Genomic DNA, 21,168 nt, shown 5'->3' with positions numbered 1-21,168 from the left:
CGTGCGTCCGTGATCACCTGTATCTCGAACATGCATGGACCGATTAAGTTCAAACTTCACTCATACATCACACCTTATATGGGACATATGCACATGCATTTTTTTCATGATCCGATTAACGATAGCCGAATAGCGGCCATTTTAAGGCCGAAAATGCATCAAAATCGCACATTTTCACCATTCCGGACCCGGATCTCAGTTATGCATGGACGGATTTTGTTCAAATTTGGTACATACATTAAACATAATAGGACCTTGATGCACGTCATTTTTTTTTTGGGATCGGGTTCGAAATGGCCGACTGGCGGCCATTTTGTTTTAAAGAATTCAGTTCTGGATCCGTATCTGAGACATGCTTGGATTGATCGAGTTCAAACTTCACACACACAAGGTACATCATGTCACAAATATGTATGTGCATTTGTTTCATGATCTCATTAACGATAACCAAATGGCGGCCGCTTTAAGGCCGAAAATGCATTGAAATCGCACATTTTCACCATTCCGGACCCGGATCTCAGTTATGCATGGACGGATTTCATTCAAATTTGGTACATACATTAAACATAATAGGACCTTGATGCACGTCATTTTTTTTTCGGATCAAGTTCGAAATAGCCGACTGGCGGCCATATTGTTTTAAAGAATTCAGTTCTGGATCCGTATCCGAGACATGTCTGGATTGATCAAGTTCAAACTTCACACACACAAGGTACATCATGTCACAAATATGTATGTGCATTTGTTTCATGATCTCATTAACGATAGCCAAATGGGGGCCGCTTTAAGGCCGAAAATGCATTGAAATCGCACATTTTCACCATTCCGGACCCGTATCTCAGTTATGCATGGATGGATTTTGTTCAAATTTGGTACATACATTAAACATAATAGGACCTTGATGCACGTCTTTTTTTTTTTTCGGATCAAGTTCGAAATGGCCGGCTGGCGGCCATTTTGTTAAAGAATTCAGTTCTGGATCCGTATCCAAGACATGTCTGGATTGATCAAGTTCAAACTTCACACACACATGGTACATCATGTCACAAATAGATATGTGCATTTGTTTCATGATCTGCTTAACAATAGCGGAATGATGGCCATTTTAAGGCCGAAAATGCATCAAAATCACATATTTTCACAATTCCAGAACCGGATCTCAGTCATGCATGGATGGATTTTGTTCAGATTTAGCACAATGTGTTGTACATATGCAGGTGCATTTCGGTCATGATCTGCTTTGAATGTATATGTCACTCAAATATGAACGGAACGGGGACGTGTCATTGACAATGACTTGTTTATTTCTCAAAATAACCATAAAACGTTGAAGGATAATAAAAAAAAATATTTTAACAAAAGTTGGTGATTTTATGTCTTTTGAAATGAACCACATTTGTTCTGTGATTGCCTTACTTCAAGTGCCGTTGATCCTGTTTACATGGTGTCAAGTAGTCGTCATATTTGTAACTACTGGTCAGTGTGCTCCCTAGGCTGATTTGACACAGATTTTTCTTTATGTAACTAATCTTTCAACTAATCAGTCTGGTATGTCATTCACGTAACCGAAAATACACATTGATATAGTGATCTTAAAACATCTCATTATAGTTTTGGAAATTCGAGAACAGGAATTCACACTTTATAAACAAAATAAATGTAAAAACAAAAGACCATAGCCACATACTCTTTATTTATCCTTGAAACAAGTTGACTTTGTTTGGGGTGGGGATTTCATTTTGTTTTAGGATCTGCTCAAAATTAGTTCTGTTACAGAGCACATTGCTGCGGGCTATTTATTATGTTAACCACTCATAGTTGCATTTAAAAAAACAAAGGAATTATTTTCATTATGTTAGAGGGCAGTATACACCATTCTGTGAAGCTAACTTTAAACACAGCTTTTCAAAGCTTCATTGTTTACAATTATTTATTTCAGTTATTCAAAATCAGTTGTTGACAATGGTTTAAGTGCACAGTATACAAACCCAGAAATGAGGGTATCGCGCCAAAGGGATCAAGTTATAGCCAAAATAACAGATAAACTTCTACATATTCAACAGGTAAGCCTAACCGTTTTTGTTTGCAGATTGGCTGCACATATCTAAGTCTTTTTTGGGGGGATTTTCCAAATTTTTAATGACATCTTGAATGGTCTGAATTTCAATAAAACTGCATGTTTCTAATAATATATTCATCTAATCATTCTATTTTGCAATTCAAGGGAGAGATGTCCCTATATAACAATTGTTTTTATTCGATACAATTCAATGAAAAGCCATAAACATTAGTCAGTAACGTATAAGAAGAATTGAATTCTCAACCTAGCAATCTCACTGTAAAAAACATACTCCACTCAAAGTTGTGTGCTTAATATATAGCAAAAGTGTTAGTCATGAGCGTCCAAGCAAAATTGAATTTTCAACCTGGCAACCTCAGTAACCATTCTTGGAATTCCATAAGCATTCATCAAGCTGGAGTATCATTAAGTCTTACAGGGTTTAAATGTCACACGCTGCTGCATTCAGTGTTTTATTATAATAGGAAGTATCTACATGTGTGCATAGTTATTTTTTGTAAAGAAGATATAAATTGATATGATTTTAATTGTTTACCAACCAAAAATATATTTTGATTGTATTTATGAAAAAAAATGTTTACCTAGTCACTTTTCATTGCACAAATAATCTCAGACCTACAGAATGGCACACACTTGAGCAGTCATTACCAGCGATTAAATCCGGAAGCCAAATGTACTTAAATTACAATTTGGAATCATGGAAGGGGACCCCCCTATAATTTTAATTTAAGGGGTTGTTAATTAAGGACTTGGGGTGCCAGATTACTGTATTTCTAAAAAAACTACTGCAATATCACCAAGACACAATCGAAACAAAAAAAACCAAGGCCAAAACTATGTGAAAAAAAAGTAATTTTCCCAGTTGTTCAACAATTTTCCATCCATTTTCTAATAGTCAGGTAAATAAAAATAAATTTTCTGTTAGAACAAGTTTTCTTTTACGAAATGACATCACAAATGTTATTCTAATTAAAGATTGTGAAATGTTCTCTTGTTAGTTATTGAAAGGGAAATCTGCTGCTCCTGGTGAAGAATTGTACATCAGTGGGAGTGGTGATGGAAAAGATCTACCAGATGTAGGAAGTGGTTGTGATGATGAAGACTGTGAAGGCAGTGGAGAAAGTGGTGATGGTGCTATAGAAACTAGACTAACTGACAAGACAGGTACAGTCACATTTTTGCCTCGTGTTGAAATATTGAATCCACGGGGCACTTAAAAGCAAGTCTTTTAATTCCTCCTTGGTGCTTTAAACAAAATCGGATGTCAGTTTAAATTCATCAAAGTATGGTTGTTCTTGAACATGCAGGTCACCATGGTTTTTTCTCTTATTCAGTATCTATAGTTCAGTATCATTGATTTTTTTTTTGCAAACTGTTTTTCTATGTCTATAAAAATAAATATTGTGTTTGTTGTTGAAACTACATAATTCATTTTGCCCATCCTGTATATCAAGTTGAGCTGGCATCATAGTTTCAGAAGTATGATTATGATCAAACCAACTTAGAAACTTTTGCAGTTCACTGAACTGTTCAGTTTACAGAGGTCTTTTGTACAGTGAAACACCATGGGGACTGAAAAATTGTTTAACAGTAGTTTTCTGTTCATAGAGGTAAATTGTGAAATCTGTCTAAACTGAACACAAAAGGGACTGAACATTTTTGATCGGAGACTTGCTTCGTGAATTTTCCTACTATATGGTTTTATAAGCTAAACGTATCAGTAAATACTATAACATAGCAAATATTTTGAGACCTTGCTTAGATTGTGTTATTATAATTATATATATATATATATAATCATCGTTTGGGTCTATCATATTACTGGTATGCCACAATGGTATAATTTTTTTATATTCAGCCATGCCTTATGACATGGGCATCCAGGTGAGGTGACTGTATTGATAGTGATTCAAAGGGGAGTTTTATAACTGATTTCTAGTTGATCTTTTAATAAATCTTTCTTCTTTACAGATGCCCCTGTACGGGTTTTAGTAACCACAGAAACGGCAGAAGATTTCAGCTTTGAAGAAACCACGACGATTGGATCGTCCATCATTCCAAAACTTGGCGGAACAGGCAAAAAAGGAGAAACAGTGGACAATCCATCATCAGCATCACATCTTTCAAAATCAACACTTGCCACACTAACAGTTATTATAGTTACAGTATTTCTCAACAGGCGGTAGAAACTATCTATGCAACACAAATTAGAACTGCTCTATACATGTATATGTTATGTAGGAAATTCAATGCATTTTGTTACCATACTTTTTTCTTTTTTTTTTTGCATAAAATAAAAATGTATATTACTGCAATGGACATTTACTATAAGGGATTACTTTCAAGTTACTGTTTGTATTGATTACAACTGATCAATATCGGGAGTAATCTGTATTTGTTTTATGAGCTGCAATTTAACACACAAGATCCCAGAATACATATATATTTTTTTAACTTGTCATCTTCATAAGCCCCAGTTACTTCACACTGGGTATGTCAAAATTGCCCCTGTTAGTCTCAGCTTGGCTTTTTAAATCTGGTTAGTGAGTCATGTCCAATATGAAATCAGACTCTGAAACTGCTGGAATCTCTGTTTAATAACTGATTGGGTCAAAAATGCCAAAATCAGGGTTTAACTGATTCATTGTTTAATGACATCTCCACAACAAACCTTTCAACATAACCACAATATGCTCTGTGCATGATTTCTACAGGTCGCACATCCTGGTACTTTTGGGGGAGAAAGGACAATATTCCAATCAATGGAAACTTGCTGACAGTTGATCTTCAAAAACAGTTTAACATAGCAAGTGATTTATAATATTGTAAGCATTGCTGTTATAGTTCCCTAACATCCCCCACCCCACTCCTCACTCTGCCACCCCTCCAGAGCACCAGCATGTGTTACCCTAAGTGTGTTGGGGGAGGGGGGGGGAATAGGTGGGCGTCGTGCATAAGTAATTTTGATTGTGTACAGTAATCAACAAACAGAATTTTAAACATTGCATAGATATCCAAGGAATTTATTAAGACAATTCATGCTAGCATTTTAATAAGAATTTGTACATTTATACTTGGCTTATGTTTTTCTTTGAACCATTGAACTTGCAGGGACTGTAACATCAGGCTTTTAATTAACAGTTTCAGAGATGAACCTTGCAAATTAGGTTTATTAGTCATTTTTTTGTACACATGTCGTGTGTCTTTTTGAAAAGCATTCTCTGATTAGCAGTTGTATAAAAACAGTTTTGTAACATTAACAGCCTTTTCAACAAATTATTGTATCATTTGTGTATTCTTAGAGCCATTATCATGACATGAAAAAACAAGTTTCCTGATTTAAAATAATACCACTACACTTTTTTAATAGGTCAGGTTTATATTATATTGGTAAACTGAAAACTGCCACGTTTTCTTTTTAATATATAGTTTATTTTTACTCTTTTATTTTATTTAAAATTTAATTATTGCTTTGTTGTAATTGTAAGGCTCGCCTAAACGCTGTGTTTGTTTAATGCAGCAGCGTTGAATTTTTTTTATTTGTGATTTCAACAAAAAATTTTGAAAATACAAAATGAGAAAGACAAGTGTAAATGACTACAGACTAAACTGCCCACATGTTTTTAAAGGTAAATCATTAGGATTATTAATCATCTGTGAACAATATGAAACAATCTTTGATTCAATACTTTTCCATCTTTTAGAGAATTCTATTAGCATTTAATTTGAAGTATTTTGACATTGATACTGTTAAACCATATTTGGCTTTTTTTCCATTAGTGTAGTTGTTTTGCACAAGGTGATGAAGTTCTGATAGAATAAGATTAATCATATGCTCCAAAAGAGGTTTTGTATCTGTCATTGTTTTCCACCAGGTGAGGAAGTGTGGGACTAACATTCAACTTTTGTTGTTGTAATTTATGTCAAATTCCCAACCCACAAGCTGTGAAAACATGTTAAATACTGAGTATGAAGCCAAAAATTATACAAGAGTAAAGTGGGAAAATAATCTAAATTTCCATCTGCTATGCACATCACAAATTCCCCAGTAAGTGGTCTTTTTACAGATAATTTCCTCTGTTCCCCCCCCTTTTTTTTCTGGGGGTAGAACATTGACAGGTACACAGGTCTGAAGACAATATGTGGTGCTCTCTATAAAATCGTCCAAACGCTTGATACAACAATCGTCATGCTTTGAAGTGTTTCTAATTTATTTTGTCAATGTGGTAAGCAATTTGATATGAATATTGTCTGATTTTTTTTATACTTTTAGTGAGGGGTTGACCATTGTAAATCAGGGTGGGCTGTTGAATTACTGTGCAAAGCATTTTTCCTTTAATTTAATAGTTTTAAACATTTTTTTTTGTGTGGGAAAGGGTGGGATACCCCCCCCCCCCCCCCCCCCCCATGGATTTTTTTTTTCAATCGCAGACTACCCCATAAATTTCTTATGGTCAATCCATATGTATATTCTGCAGTTCGAGCTCTAAAGGAACTGTGCTTTGACCTGTGGTCATTTTTTTTGGTGAAATGTTAATATTTATTAATTTTTGTTTGTCCTGTGCTTTTTATGGGATTGCATGCAGATTCAAGATCAAAATATCATGTTTTTTTTTTTTGCCTGGGATAGCACCCCCTCTTAAACATGTACATTTTTTTATTGACATATTTACTTTGGATCAGATGTATCCAACTGCAGTCAACTTTAATAATGTAGTTTCTGGAAGAAATTTAAATTTTTTTAAAAATTCAGAATGAAAGTACAACAATATTAATCTGTCTATAGAAATGCATAACAATTACTATTTTATTTGTAAACAAGTAAAATAAATATATATATATATATATGTTAATATACAAACTGAAGTCATTGATTGTATGAATGGATAATGGATTTTGGTAAAGAGTGCGAGAGTCGCTACCAGTAGTGTTCTGTTCTCTTCCGCCATTGTATCAACTGTTCCTGATAAAGGAGCAGATAGATCAAGAGAGCATGCATATTCAGCACTTGTTCTCAGAGTTTGAATCCTGCTGTGACAGTTTCTTCCTTTCCTCCATGTCCAGGCTGTCAACTGATCAATAAAGTAGTTTGCTACTATTTCAATGTGATTTTAAGCGGTTTACAAAACTAGAGATAGGGGTGGTTTGTGTTATCAGTGAATTGTGGGTTGAACATCCATGGAAAGTGTTTTTGAGCAATTTACCATTAATTTCTAATGTAAAAAGATTGTATTCAAAATTCCATTTGGTTAGTTTTTGTTAACGGTTTGCCCGAACGCACGGCACAGTATGGAAATTATTCATTTTTACAGTTTTTTTCCTTCGAAAAATTCATGCTGGGTAAATATAATGAAAATTTGTGTCCTAATTGTATTAAATTTTGAAAAAAATAAACTGATAATTAGCTACCTAGAACTAAAGTATAAGGTAATTTGTCTGATTTTAAATGTTTGACTCAATGGGAGTCTTTGCAGTTAATGTGTCTATAAGCGTGTCTGTTCCACTACTATCTCAAGAACCATACATCGATTTTTGATAAAACTTGGTGCATAGATGCTCTGGGCCAATGTGCAGATTTGATTAGGTTTTGGTAGAAATCCATGCCTCCAACTGTGCCGTGCGTTCGGACTAACCGTTAGGAATTCCTAAATGGAGTAAATTTGTGTAGTTTTCTTGATTTATTCTGCAGATATCGGTAAAATGTAGGTAATGCTTTGGCGAAATTTGAAGGAGCAACTAAATATTCTTCAACCTGGTATTTTTTTTAGATTTTATTTTTTATTTTTTTCGTCTGTTTTTTCGAGTTTAAAAAATGTGGGCTGGCTGGAGCCTTCATCCCTTGTCTATTTCTTACACTAGATACCAGCCGATACCCCCCCCCCTCATAGAGACTGCGTATTACAGTTGATTATAGTTCCTGGGCTCCCTGTGGTAAGATGGGTAATCATGATTTAACATAGCGTCTATGGAAATTATTCATTTTTACAGTTTTTTTCGTTCGAAAAATTCATGCTGGGTAAATATAATGAAAATTTGTGTCCTAATTGTATTAAATTTTGAAAAAAATAAACTGATAATTAGCTACCTAGAACTAAAGTATAAGGTAATTTGTCTGATTTTAAATGTTTGACTCTCATGTGCGAAGCACACAATGGGAGTCTTTGCAGTTAATGTGTCTATAAGCGTGTCTGTTCCACTACTATCTCAAGAACCATACATCGATTTTTGATAAAACTTGGTGCATAGATGCTCTGGGCCAATGTGCAGATTTGATTAGGTTTTGGTAGAAATCCATGCATATTAATTACCTAATTTGCATGATAATTAGCTCATTTTTAGCTGTTTCATGACTCTTCCACTGATATCTAAAGAACCACTCATTGGATTTTGATGAAACTTTGTACATAGATGCTCTGAACTTGTGCGCAGATTTGATTAGTTTTTTGGTAAAAATCCGTGCATATCAATTACCTAATTTGCATAATGATTTGTAAATATTTTGTTTTTCCACTGATATCTCAAGTACTACATCACATTTCAATGAAACTTGGTACATAGATGTCATAGGGCACTACACAGACCTGATAGTTTTTAAGGTAATATTAGTACATATTAATTGCCTAATTTGCTTAATTAATTAATTTTCAGCTTATGATATTTCAAGTAGTAATCATCATATTTCAATGACACTTGGTACATAGTTAAGGACTGTGCAGATCCCTGATTAGTTTTTGGGTAAATATTTGTGCATATTAATTACCATCTTTGCAGGTTTCCATCAGTCATTGGCAAATTAACAACTATGCATCTTGAACATTACTGAAGAATATTTATAAGTTTTATTGGTAGTTGAATCCAACTGACCAATCAACAAGTGCACTGCACAATGACAATAGAAACCTTTTATTTCAGCTTGAACTGTGAAATTTTTAAAAAAAATCAAAGGGTTTGTTGTGCTGGATTGTTTTAGCCCAGAGTCTGGCCGTTGGTTTTTATTCTAACCAACGCCCAATGAAACGCGCCTGAAAATTCAAATTGGATTATTCAAATTAGCAGAATGTGGTCGTGGAAGTAGCTGCCGTCGCTCAGTAAAGAGATAAGACAGGGTGATCCATCAAATTTTGACCGGGTCCTGTGGTTGGCTATTATTTTCAACCACACTCACTACGTCACATGTGCAAAATGTGTGCGATTATGTAAATTATATTTATGTTCAGACTCCTCGAAACCAGGATCACGTGGGGATGCTTTGACGTAATGTTGTTTGTGTCAGTTGTCCAATTAGCTTCATACCATTTCGCCATTTACATACCCGCACCGATTTCTGTGCTAGATCCAGCTCGTTTCACTGGGTGGTGATTATGGGCAGCTATGCCAAGTATCACAGCCAAGTCTCTGGGCTAGTATGTTTTAAATACTAATATACCTTTTGATATATTTTGTTATCATTTTCCTTTATATTCAGGAGTCCTCTTTTCAATAAATGCCCGTAAGCCTTCAAGGCGGTCTTCAGTAGGTATTATTTGTGCATAGCATGCAGTTTCAATTACAAGACCAGTATTTAGGTCAACATTCAGTCCATTATTAATGGCTTTTTTTGCCATCTTTACAGCCAACGGTGCCTTTGAAAGAATTTGCTCTGCAATCCTGAGTGATTTCTGATATGCTGCATCACCACTGTCATTTTGATCTACGGCATAGTTCACTAATCCGATCTTTTCTGCTTCTTCTCCAGACAATCTGCGGTCACAGAATATCATTTCTTTCGCCTTTGCCTCGCCAATCAGTCGCGGCAAGTTCTGGGTGCCACCTGCCCCAGGTATGAGTGCCAACATGGTTTCTGGTTGCCCCAGGGAAACGTCTTTTGCAGCCACTCTCATATCGCAGCCGAGTGCAAGTTCCAATCCACCTCCAAGTGCGAGCCCGTCAATGGCTGCAATAACTGGCACAGGAAATGTTTTTAACTCGGTGGACACGCGTTTTATTTTTTGACTTGCAGAAGCGATTTCTTCGGCGGGCAAAGTTGCTCGGTATTTGAGGTCTGCGCCTGCGCAGAACATTCCAGGTACGTTGCTTTTTAAAATCAACGCACGCAACTTTTCATTGAATTTAACCGAATCAAGCACTTCCTGGAGTAGGTTAACAAATTCATCGTTAATGGCATTTTTGTGTTTCCGGCGAGACATACTGATGACCGCAATGCCGGCGTGTTTCCCTTCCAAATGCTGAATTCCCACAAGTTCTGTTGCTTTGCTCAAATTACTACATAGTTTGCGCACAGGAAGGAGCAAAGTTCGTAAACCGTACATCTTGCTACAAAACAGTTAACACTGATATAACTAAAATTGAATTTGGTTTGTGGTAAAAACTTACATAAAACGTACTTTGAAATTTCGAAAAACTCGGTCAGGTCGGGCTATCAGGTCGGGCTATCAGGTGGTCAGGTCACATGCAGGTCGTATGTGTCCTTAGTTACTTTGTTTGTACGAGGCTAAGGACACATACGACCTGCATGTGACCTGACCACCTGATAGCCCGACCTGACCGAGTTTTTCGAAATTTCAAAGTACGTTTTATGTAAGTTTTTACCACAAACCAAATTCAATTTTAGTTATATCAGTGTTAACTGTTTTGTAGCAAGATGTACGGTTTACGAACTTTGCTCCTTCCTGTGCGCAAACTATGCAAAGTAACTAATATGCTGGTTGCTGGCTGCTGGTCGCTGGCTGCTGGTTGCTGGTCGCTAGATCAAAATTTGTTAGTATGCGATTATTTAAAAATTTGCTTCAGTTTAGATGATGGCCACATCACTTGGTGACTGGACCACCTACCGTACACACTGTCAAAACCAAAGATATTTTTGAATTTTCGATATCCACCCAGCTGATGAAAAAGTAATAATAATAATAACAATCTTTATTGATATCGTATCCTCTCTGGGATCTAGATTAGAATACAATAAGGATATAAGGAATAATAAAATACATAAGCAATAATAATAAAAAAAGGAAATAAATAAATAGTAATACTGTGAAAATATTATTAAATATTTTTTGGTGTTATTTTGAGGCAGCTGGTAAATTGCTTTTCATGAAGTTCTCTCTTTTAGTGAAACAGTCGCTGATAAACTTGGCAATTGCTTGGACAGTTTCAGAATTTTTGTTATTGAGAAGTGCTTTCAGATTACCGGATAAGTTTAAGTTTTCAAACAAGTCATTGTCAATGACACGTCCCTTTCCGTTCATATTTGAGTGACAGATACATTCAAAGCAGATCATGACCGAAATGCACTTGCATATGTACAACACATTGTGCTACATCTGAACAAAATCCATCCATGCATGACTGAGATCCGGTTCTGGAATTGTGAAAATACGTGATTTTGATGCATTTTCGGCCTTAAAATGGCCATCATTCCGCTATTGTTAAGCAGATCATGAAACAAATGCACATATCTATTTGTGACATGATGTATGGTGTGTGAAGTTTGAACTTGATCAATCCAGACATGTCTTGGATACGGATCCAGAACTGAATTCTTTAACAAAATGGCCGCCAGTCGGCCATTTCGAACTTGATCCGAAAAAAAAAGACGTGCATCAAGGTCCTATTATGTTTAATGTATGTACCAAATTTGAACAAAATCCATCCATGCATAACTGAGATACGGGTCCGGAATGGTGAAAATGTGCGATTTCAATGCATTTTCGGCCTTAAAGCGGCCGCCATTTGGCTATCGTTAATGAGATCATGAAACAAATGCACATACATATTTGTGACATGATGTACCTTGTGTGTGTGAAGTTTGAACTTGATCAATCCAGACATGTCTCGGATACGGATCCAGAACTGAATTCTTTAAAACAAAATGGCCGCCAGTCGGCTATTTCGAACTTGATCCGAAAAAAAAAATGACGTGCATCAAGGTCCTATTATGTTTAATGTATGTACCAAATTTGAATGAAATCCGTCCATGTATAACTGAGATCCGGGTCCGGAATGGTGAAAATGTGCGATTTCAATGCATTTTCGGCCTTAAAGCGGCCGCCATTTGGCTATCGTTAATGAGATCATGAAACAAATGCACATACATATTTGTGACATGATGTACCTTGTGTGTGTGAAGTTTGAACTCGATCAATCCAAGCATGTTTCAGATACGGATCCAGAACTGAATTCTTTGAAACAAAATGGCCGCCAGTCGGCCATTTCGAACCCGATCCAAAAAAAAAATGACGTGCATCAAGGTCCTATTATGTTTAATGTATGTACCAAATTTGAACAAAATCCGTCCATGCATAACTGAGATCCGGGTCCGGAATGGTGAAAATGTGTGATTTTGATGCATTTTCGGCCTTAAAATGGCCGCTATTCGGCTATCGTTAATCGGATCATGAAAAAAATGGATGTGCATATGTCCCATATAATGTGTGATGTATGAGTGAAGTTTGAACTTAATCGGTCCATGCATGTTCGAGATACAGGTGATCACGGACGCACGGACGGACACACACAGGGCAAAACATAAGTCCCCGTTTTCGGACTGCGTCCGAACGGGGACTAACAAAGCATCTCTTTCAAATTTGTACAGGTTACAATTGAAGAGGAAGTGTTCTTCGTCTTCAATTTCATTGGAGTCACAGACAGGGCATGTTCTATTTAAGATATCTATGTTGTGATATCGCCCAACTTCAATCTGAAGTATGTGGGCACTTCTCCTCAGTTTAGTCATAGATGATCTGTGGATGGGTTTTTTAATAATTTCAGGGTATTTTTCAAGTGCAAAATCAGTTTTCAGCTGTCTGTAGGTACAAAGTTTATTTTTGTGACTAGTGCCTTTATTGTCATTATGCATTGTTTCTGTGCAGTGTTTTTCAAACATATTTTTTAGTTTTTTTTGTAGCTATTGGAAGTATTGCAGAACTTGTCACCAAAATTCTCTTTATCCGATCATCACAGGTATTTGTCATTGTAATACCAGAAATGTGTATATTTTTGTGAATAAACTTGGTATGATGCAACTGGTCATTTTGTGGTTACATTTATTCAAAAGTAATATGCCTGATAGTTTAACAGAAATAAAGTTTTCAGACTTAAAAAATATCGCTCGAGTTACGCCCTCTACGACGATCAGCTTAACGTTTGTTGCAGTTCGAAGGGGGCGCCATTCACACCTCAGTACATGTCAGGCTAATCCAAAATAATCAAAACAAAGGTGAAACAGACCTGTAAAACGTGGGGGGGGGCATTTCGACCTACAATTCACTCAATAGTATAGAGATTATTGGACTGAAATGCCCTTTCTACGACTTTCTTATTTTTCTAGTTTGATCAGTAATTTCCAGACTTCACTGATATAAATAATTAAATGTTTAACGGCAGCATAAAATGGCCAGAAATTATATTTATCTATATTTAACCAGGATAGTCTATTCATTTTCTTCCCGAAGGAGTTCTATGGTTTCCAATGGAAATCAAGAATGGAATGGAATAGATAAATAACTACTAGCAAACCCCCAGAGTAGTAAAGACTAAACCAATATAATAAGAAGCGTAACACAATCTGGCTTCATCACAAATATGTTATAAACAGGAATGTTGTCAAACATCATTTGTGAAACAGAAATGTCAAATTTATAGTTAATGGTCAGTCTTTTAAAAGCCATTCTGAATGTTACAAGTTTATACATACAAAATGTGCATATATAAATCAAATTTGTTTTTTTTTATGGTATGACCGTATTTCATATTTATGAATCATGTTAGTGAAAGCAGACCATTTACTTCCAGAGTCACTTTATTTAAATAACGCAAAATAACAAGTTATTAAATTGAAAGTAGGAACAGAATTAAGTAGTCGGTAATGTTGAAAACTCCCCATGCATATAGTGTACTTCTATCACTGCCACACATGCCTTTTTATATGATACCTTTGGCGCAAACACAAAGTTACATTGCTATTGAGGAAAATGTAGAAATATTGATCAGTCAGGATGGCAATAGATCAGTCTACCCCCTTCAGAGCTAAAAAACACAAGAAGTCAAAATCACAACAATTTTTTAACTATGGAGATGCCACAAACGAAGGGCAAATCATAAACTACATACTGTAGAATACTTTATTTGCGCTTGGAATTTATTTCCGCCATTTTAGCCGAAGGGATCATTTTGTGAAAATAAAATCCAGCGAATATACTTTTTTCTTATATTTCACATTCAGCTCATCAAAAATCCGTGAAAATAAATTCAATACAAAACGCCCAAAAAGCCTTTTCAGCGAAAATCAATTCCAGCTAAAATAAAGTATTTACGGTGTTACTCTATTATCTAAATAGATGGTACTTTTAACTAATCTTCAGCCAAGTGAGGAAATCCTGCCTTTTTCAGGACTTGCTTGTGTTTATTTGTTAAAGCAAACTGAACTGTGATTGGCATTACAACAAGTAAAGGTTCAAAGTTGGGGTGAATTGTTCGCACACAATGTAAACTCAGATGATAGTAAGCATTTTGCTTTTTTTTCCCATTAGATATGTACCACTTGTTTGAAGCTCAGTTATAGCAAGGCCTGACTTCTGGGTGCTTAATTATCAAGTCGTATGGCTCTGTTTTCTATTTATTACTGTACGAGTCATTGCATCCATAACAGTTTGAAATTAATCCATGTAAAAATACAATTTCATAAGTATCTCTATCTGTGTCAATTGCTGTATATAGTTTCAGCTGTTTGGGGCTGGAGGTTTCTAACATTACATGAGCAGGTGTCTGCATGATCTTATAATTTTCTAATTTTGTTACAATTTCTCTTATTTCTTTTTGGTTATAACTATTAACTGTAACATAATCTTGTCCTTTTCTCTTTACCCAAGAAGTAACAGAACAAAGAGCCGATGCTTGCAGGCCACAGCCCCTTGTCGAATAGAATTTTGACTATCAGCAAAAGGACAACTGCATCTCGGCATTTCAGCAAGTGTAATAAAATATATGTTCTCATCACTGCCTTCAATGCACAGAGATGCCTGTGTTGGAGAATTTACCTCAATCTCAGTCATTTTATAGTTGAACATTAGTTTGGCTTTTTGAAGAGAGGCATTTAAACTATTACTTATGTTCACTCTGGTTCTTCCTTTTGGCCTTATATCAATATCTCTACCCTTATCTGCTCGATGAGATGCTTCTGGATTCGACTGAAAAGTTGATGTAGATGGCATAAGTGGACCACCATTTCCATCATACTGAGTATCTAGTTCCTTCATTAGCACATTCACCGTTTTATCTTCCTTATTTTCTTTTATTTTTTGTTTTACCGCATAGGATGGGCCTTTACCACTTTTGGCCGTGCCTTCACAATAGCTTCTAATTTGTTGCCCATATTTAAATGAATCAGCAACATCATATACAGCTGCCTCGGGTAATGTGATATCTGAACCACTACTGAGTGTCATGGATGCATGACTTGCCTCTGCTAGATTTGTATTGGGGCATGACAATGGTTTATGTCGGTACGCTTCCATGACATGATGACGTCTTTTGTCCCACCAATGTAACCATGGAAGTAATCCGGAATTTCCACTCTCTTTGATGAAAGTTTCTATTTCCCTGTAGTATGTCATATACTCATTCACTGTGACAGAATACACAAGTTCATTTACAAGAAATTTGAATTTTGTTACTGTATAGTTTTTGTTTAACTGTCCCATAAAAGCACTGTTGGCATGTCGGAGAGCACACTGCATAAGATGTAGACGACAACTTACACTATTTTCATCACAGTATTGTCTTCCAAATCTTTTTTCAAGACTACAATGAAGAGCACCACCTTCATCAAGCATCCAGCCTGCAACAGGTTTGAACTGTTTAATAGCAGAGTTTGTAAAGCTGGACATCATTTCATCAAACATTTCTAGGAACAACTCTACTGTTTCACTATTTTCTTGTTCACAGTCCATTCGGGCTAACCAAACGACCCTTTTCAACAAAGGATGGTAAGTACTCACACTAACACTTTTGAGTTTATGTCTCTTTGACTTTACTCTGTTGTGCTTAAAATCCATGAAACACCATTCATCACACATCATGTGTTCTGTATCCATAATATGTGTGGCTGTTTTCAGTCGCTCCACAGATGACTTGATGATGTAAGTTTGATACTGTTCTGGACAGTGGGTTTGAAACTCGTGTTTAGAAATTTTACCATCTTTGCAGGTTGACTGAATTACAAACCACATACCATTTCGTTGTTCTTTTATTTGATATCTGTATAATAAATAGTTATCGTTGTATGTATTAACACATTCATTTTGGAGTTCATCTAATTTTTTTGATGCTACTTGGCTTCCAGGTGTCCTGTATTTCATATTTATTGCTTGCATTTTGTCAGACAAATTGAATGCAGTTTTTTCTATATCTTCACGACACTTTGCATTTTGTACAGCATTCATTAAAATCTGTGAAGATAGCTCACATGGCTTTTTATTGGGATTGTTTTTCACTGCTTCCTGCATTTCAGAAGGGAGTGTAGATCGCTTTACAGGGTTACAAGTATGTGCGCCATAATGGTAAATAGTTACTGTATTGCTATTTTGGGGGAATTCCCATATTTTTACAGTGTTGCATGCAAAATATTTCATTTTGTGCTCACATTCTTCGCTATCTTTGTCCTGTTTCAGATAATGCCTTGAATTGCAAGTTTCATAATATGTACGAAATGGGCACTGATAATTTACACATTTGTAACTTCCTTTACACACAGATCGTAAACGTCTCCCATGTTTTTTTGTGAAAGCTTTGGTAAATGACCTATTATAGCGTCTCCAGTTTCTCGCATCTAAAGTACTTTTCATGGTATTGCCTGGGGTTGGGTCATACTTTAGACGATAAGCACATGTCCCATCAATATCATATGGCAATTTGTTAACAGCTTTTGGTGTCAGGAATGAAAATTCATTTGCTGGTATTACCCTTCCTTTTACTGGAACATTTCCCTCGTCAGACCATTCAGAAGCAGCACTGTCACTGCTAAGAGGTTTATACATGTCATTTTTATTACCCTTTCCCTGATTTTTGGAAGATAATTCATGAAAAGCTGCAGGGGAGGATGTGAGATCAATGACAATATTCCCAGCAACAGGAGATTCAGTGAGATCAATCACTTGGTTGCGAATGTTCGAATTATTATCTGATATTACACTCATACAATTTGTCTTTTTTTCTCCATTTCACAGTTTCATCATCAGAACTTGACATGTTCTTTTGCCTGTCACTGATGCAACTATCATTCATGTCTCCTGAATCAGTATCTGACGTTAGTACCATCGTACGTTTTCTTGCCTTTCTTTTCAATTTCACACTTTCATTATCAGAACTTGAAATGTTCTTTTGCCTGTCACTGATGTAACTATCATTCATGTCTCCTGAATCAGTATCTGACGTTAGTACCATCGTACGTTTTCTTGCCTTTCTTCTCTGTTTCACACTTTCATTATCAGAACTTGAAATGTTCTTTTGCCTGTCACTGATGTAACTATCATTCATGTCTCCTGAATCAGTATCTGACGTTAGTACCATCGTACGTTTTCTTGCCTTTCTTTTCAATTTCACACTTTCATTATCAGAACTTGAAATGTTCTTTTGCCTGTCACTGATGTAACTATCATTCATGTCTCCTGAATCAGTATCTGACGTTAGTACCATCGTACGTTTTCTTGCCTTTCTTTTCAATTTCACACTTTCATTATCAGAACTTGACATGTTCTTTTGCCTGTCACTGATGTAACTATCATTCATGTTTCTAGAATCAGTATCTGACGTTAGTACCATCGTACGTTTTCTTGCCTTTCTTTTCAATTTCACACTTTCATTATCAGAACTTGACATGTTCTTTTGCCTGTCACTGATGTAACTATCATTCATGTTTCTAGAATCAGTATCTGACGTTAGTACCATCGTACGTTTTCTTGCCTTTCTTTTCAATTTCACACTTTCATTATCAGAACTTGACATGTTCTTTTACCTGTCACTGATGTAACTATCATTCATGTTTCTAGAATCAGTATCTGACGTTAGTACCATCGTACGTTTTCTTGCCTTTCTTTTCAATTTCACACTTTCATTATCAGAACTTGACATGTTCTTTTGCCTGTCACTGATGTAACTATCATTCATGTTTCTAGAATCAGTATCTGACGTTAGTACCATCGTACGTTTTCTTGCCTTTCTTTTCAATTTCACACTTTCATTATCAGAACTTGACATGTTCTTTTGCCTGTCACTGATGTAACTATCATTCATGTTTCTAGAATCAGTATCTGACGTTAGTACCATCGTACGTTTTCTTGCCTTTCTTTTCAATTTCACACTTTCATTATCAGAACTTGACATGTTCTTTTGCCTGTCACTGATGTAACTATCATTCATGTTTCTAGAATCAGTATCTGACGTTAGTACTATTCTACGTCTTGCCTTTCTTCTCTGTTTCACACTTTCATTATCAGAACTTGCCATGTACTGTTGCCTATCAATGATGCCACCTTTCTTCACATCTACTGAATCAGTATCAGACAATTTTCCCTTACTTTCATGTTGATCACTGTTACTTATAATATTTCTATTATCTTGCAGCTCTCTCAATGCATTACCACAATCTAAAGAAAAAAAGTATACAAAAAAGTCTAAGAAGATATATCAAAACACACACAATTTGGATGCCATATTTATCCTCGGGGGCGGACATCCGGACATTTTCTACCACCTGGCAACCCTCGCGGTGAAAACAAAGACCAAAAACCGCAGAAAACGGTACTTTGCGATGGTTGTTGAGAGTCCCCTGAACAGTGTAACAAGATTAGCCCTACGTGTGTAACATATATGAATTTGGTTGTTCGGGATTACTTCGAAGTTGAGTTTGTGTTGTTTTCTCAAGTTTTCACCGGCTCCACCGGCGTTTCACAGCAGCATGTACAAAGCCCATATAAATACGTGGTACAGTGGTGCGTGTCTTAGCAACGTAGAACGTCTGTGACGTAACTCCGCCCCGAGGATAGGACTAGGAATCCATACAGTTAACAATAATGTTGTCGGCTGTGGATGTCATGTACAGAGTGAAGTGGAAGATACTCATAGCCCCCACTTGTCTTGTTGATTTGTTTTGAATTCAAAATATTCTTATAACCTGGTTAAGGGTGGGTCAGTTTGTATTTACATTGGTCAAGTTATCTCAGAAACAAGTCATTGTCAATGACACGTCCCCGTTCCGTTCATATTTGAGTGACATATACATTCAAAGCAGATCATGACCAAAATGCACCTGCATATGTACAACACGTTGTACTAAATCTGAACAAAATCCATCCATGTATGACTGAGATCCGGTTCTGGAATTGTGAAAATACGTGATTTTGATGCATTTTCGGCCTTAAAATGGCAGCTATTCGGCTATCGTTAATCGGATCATGAAAAAAATGCATGTGCATATGTCCCATATAATGTGTGATGTATGAGTGAAGTTTGAACTTAATCGGTCCATGCATGTTCGAGATACAGGTGATCACGGACGCACACAGGGCAAAACATAAGTCCCCGTTTTCGGACTACGTCCGAACGGGGACTAATAATGACAGAGACAAAATGACTGGAATTTGATATTGCTGCCGGACAGCCATATGTCACTTTGTCTTTATACAATGTCAAATTCAAGAAATAACAGGCAAACCAAAACATTTTGAATGCCAGATCACAGTTTGATACAAGTAAATGAAAAAAAAAATAATAGAGAAAAGTCATGTGGGGTGGCTATATTGATGATTGAGGGTGCTGTGCAAATTGGTCCACAGTAATAATAATAAAAGAAGATTCAAGAGGTTGCATAAAGAATCTATAAAAATGTTTCCTTAAAAGCATATGAGGGCACTATATCAGTGATAGAGGGCGCTGTACATCACAGGAGCTAAAAGTATATTGACATGCATATGTAAGCTTGGTTACTATGTAAAAGGCCAGATTCTCACATTCAAAATGACCACCAGGCAGCCATATTTGATCAAATCAGGAAACAAATCCATGTGCATAATGTATACCTCCTCACTGTGTCTTTGTACCTAGTATCATTGAAATCAGTCAAGGCATCTCTGAGAAATATCAATGAACAGACAAAAGCCATGATTGACAATCAAAATGACTGCCAGTCGACCATATTTGATCATTTCATAAAAGTAAAACAATGTGCATCTGTATGGGTGGTCCCTGTGTCTTTGTACCAAGTCTCAACAAAATCGGTCAAGCCATCTCAGTGAAATTACTCTGGACAGACGGACGGACTGACTGACAAATGCAAAACTACAAGCCCCCTACTGGACTTTGTCCAGTGGGGAGCCAATAAGTGACCTTGATATGTTGATGTCATTTTCATTAACACTGGAATAAATAATATCAGTGTTTCCTCTGGCTTATTTGCTTGTTTAACCATTGTGGCTAACTATTAATAAATATTGTAAGCCAAAAAAATGTTAAACTGATTATGAGATAACAAACTAAATATAACACTGCATACATGAGCATAACTTTGAGTATTATCATTTTAGCCACAAACAGTTATTAGCCAGTTTGGCTAAACAGCTGTGTACACTTTTAGCCACTTGACCAGTTTATTAGCCATTTGTATGTCTAGTGAGTGGCAGAGGAAACACTGTACAATACAGTTATGTTGGCTTAGATATGCAAGTGTGTTTGAAAGAGATGTCCATATCAAAGTGCAGTGATATTTAGTGTGGTGATATGGACAAAATCATGCTAGCCATCTTCAAGAAATAACTTTTATTTTTACAGGAATTAGCCACTTTTGATTAAATATGGGAACAAATTTAAATGCACATCTATTGTTAACCATTTTATTATTGCACAAGGATACAACAAAATTGGTATTTTTCAAGAAATGAAGATGGACAGAGCAAAGCCTGGATTCTGACATTAAAATAACCACAACTTTGCCATATTTGATCAAATTATTTAGGAAACAAAGAGATGTGTCATCATTCAGGAAATTATTATGGACACAGACAAATTACAAGTCCCCATCTCAGATTTTGTACAAATCT

General features: G+C 36.0%; 2 protein-coding genes across 2 annotated transcripts in view; one reads left to right on the top strand and one right to left on the bottom strand.

Moving 5' to 3' along the window:
* LOC102807423 (glypican-5-like) overlaps positions 1–6,941 on the top strand; it is a 49,188-nt gene extending 42,247 nt beyond the window's left edge. Inside the window, exons 5-7 of the mRNA XM_085500732.1 lie at positions 1,940–2,063; positions 3,079–3,244; positions 4,052–6,941. Coding sequence (XP_085356858.1) covers positions 1,940–2,063; positions 3,079–3,244; positions 4,052–4,266 — 505 coding nt within the window. The 3' untranslated portion in view covers positions 4,267–6,941. The remainder of the gene's footprint in view (positions 1–1,939; positions 2,064–3,078; positions 3,245–4,051) is intronic.
* LOC102807299 (methylglutaconyl-CoA hydratase, mitochondrial-like) lies at positions 6,858–10,363 on the bottom strand. The gene is made up of 2 exons (XM_085500737.1): positions 9,507–10,363; positions 6,858–7,152 (listed from the first exon to the last, which is right to left on the bottom strand). The coding sequence occupies exon 1, from the start codon at positions 10,264–10,266 to the stop codon at positions 9,526–9,528; it is 741 nt and encodes a 246-aa protein (XP_085356863.1). The 5' UTR covers positions 10,267–10,363; the 3' UTR covers positions 6,858–7,152; positions 9,507–9,525.
* Between the last annotated feature and the right edge of the window lie 10,805 nt (positions 10,364–21,168).

The sequence above is a fragment of the Saccoglossus kowalevskii genome, chromosome 1 (assembly GCF_978046115.1).
Source record: "Saccoglossus kowalevskii chromosome 1, keSacKowa6.1, whole genome shotgun sequence".
Lineage (NCBI taxonomy): Eukaryota > Metazoa > Hemichordata > Enteropneusta > Harrimaniidae > Saccoglossus > Saccoglossus kowalevskii.
The sequence above is the reverse complement of the archived record's forward strand: the minus strand, read 5'-3'. Positions and strand labels throughout refer to the sequence as shown.

Excerpts from the sequence above, each read along its gene's own strand:
- LOC102807299 (XM_085500737.1), bottom strand. The coding sequence starts at position 10,266 with ATGTCTCGCCGGAAACACAAAAATGCCATTAACGATGAATTTGTTAAC.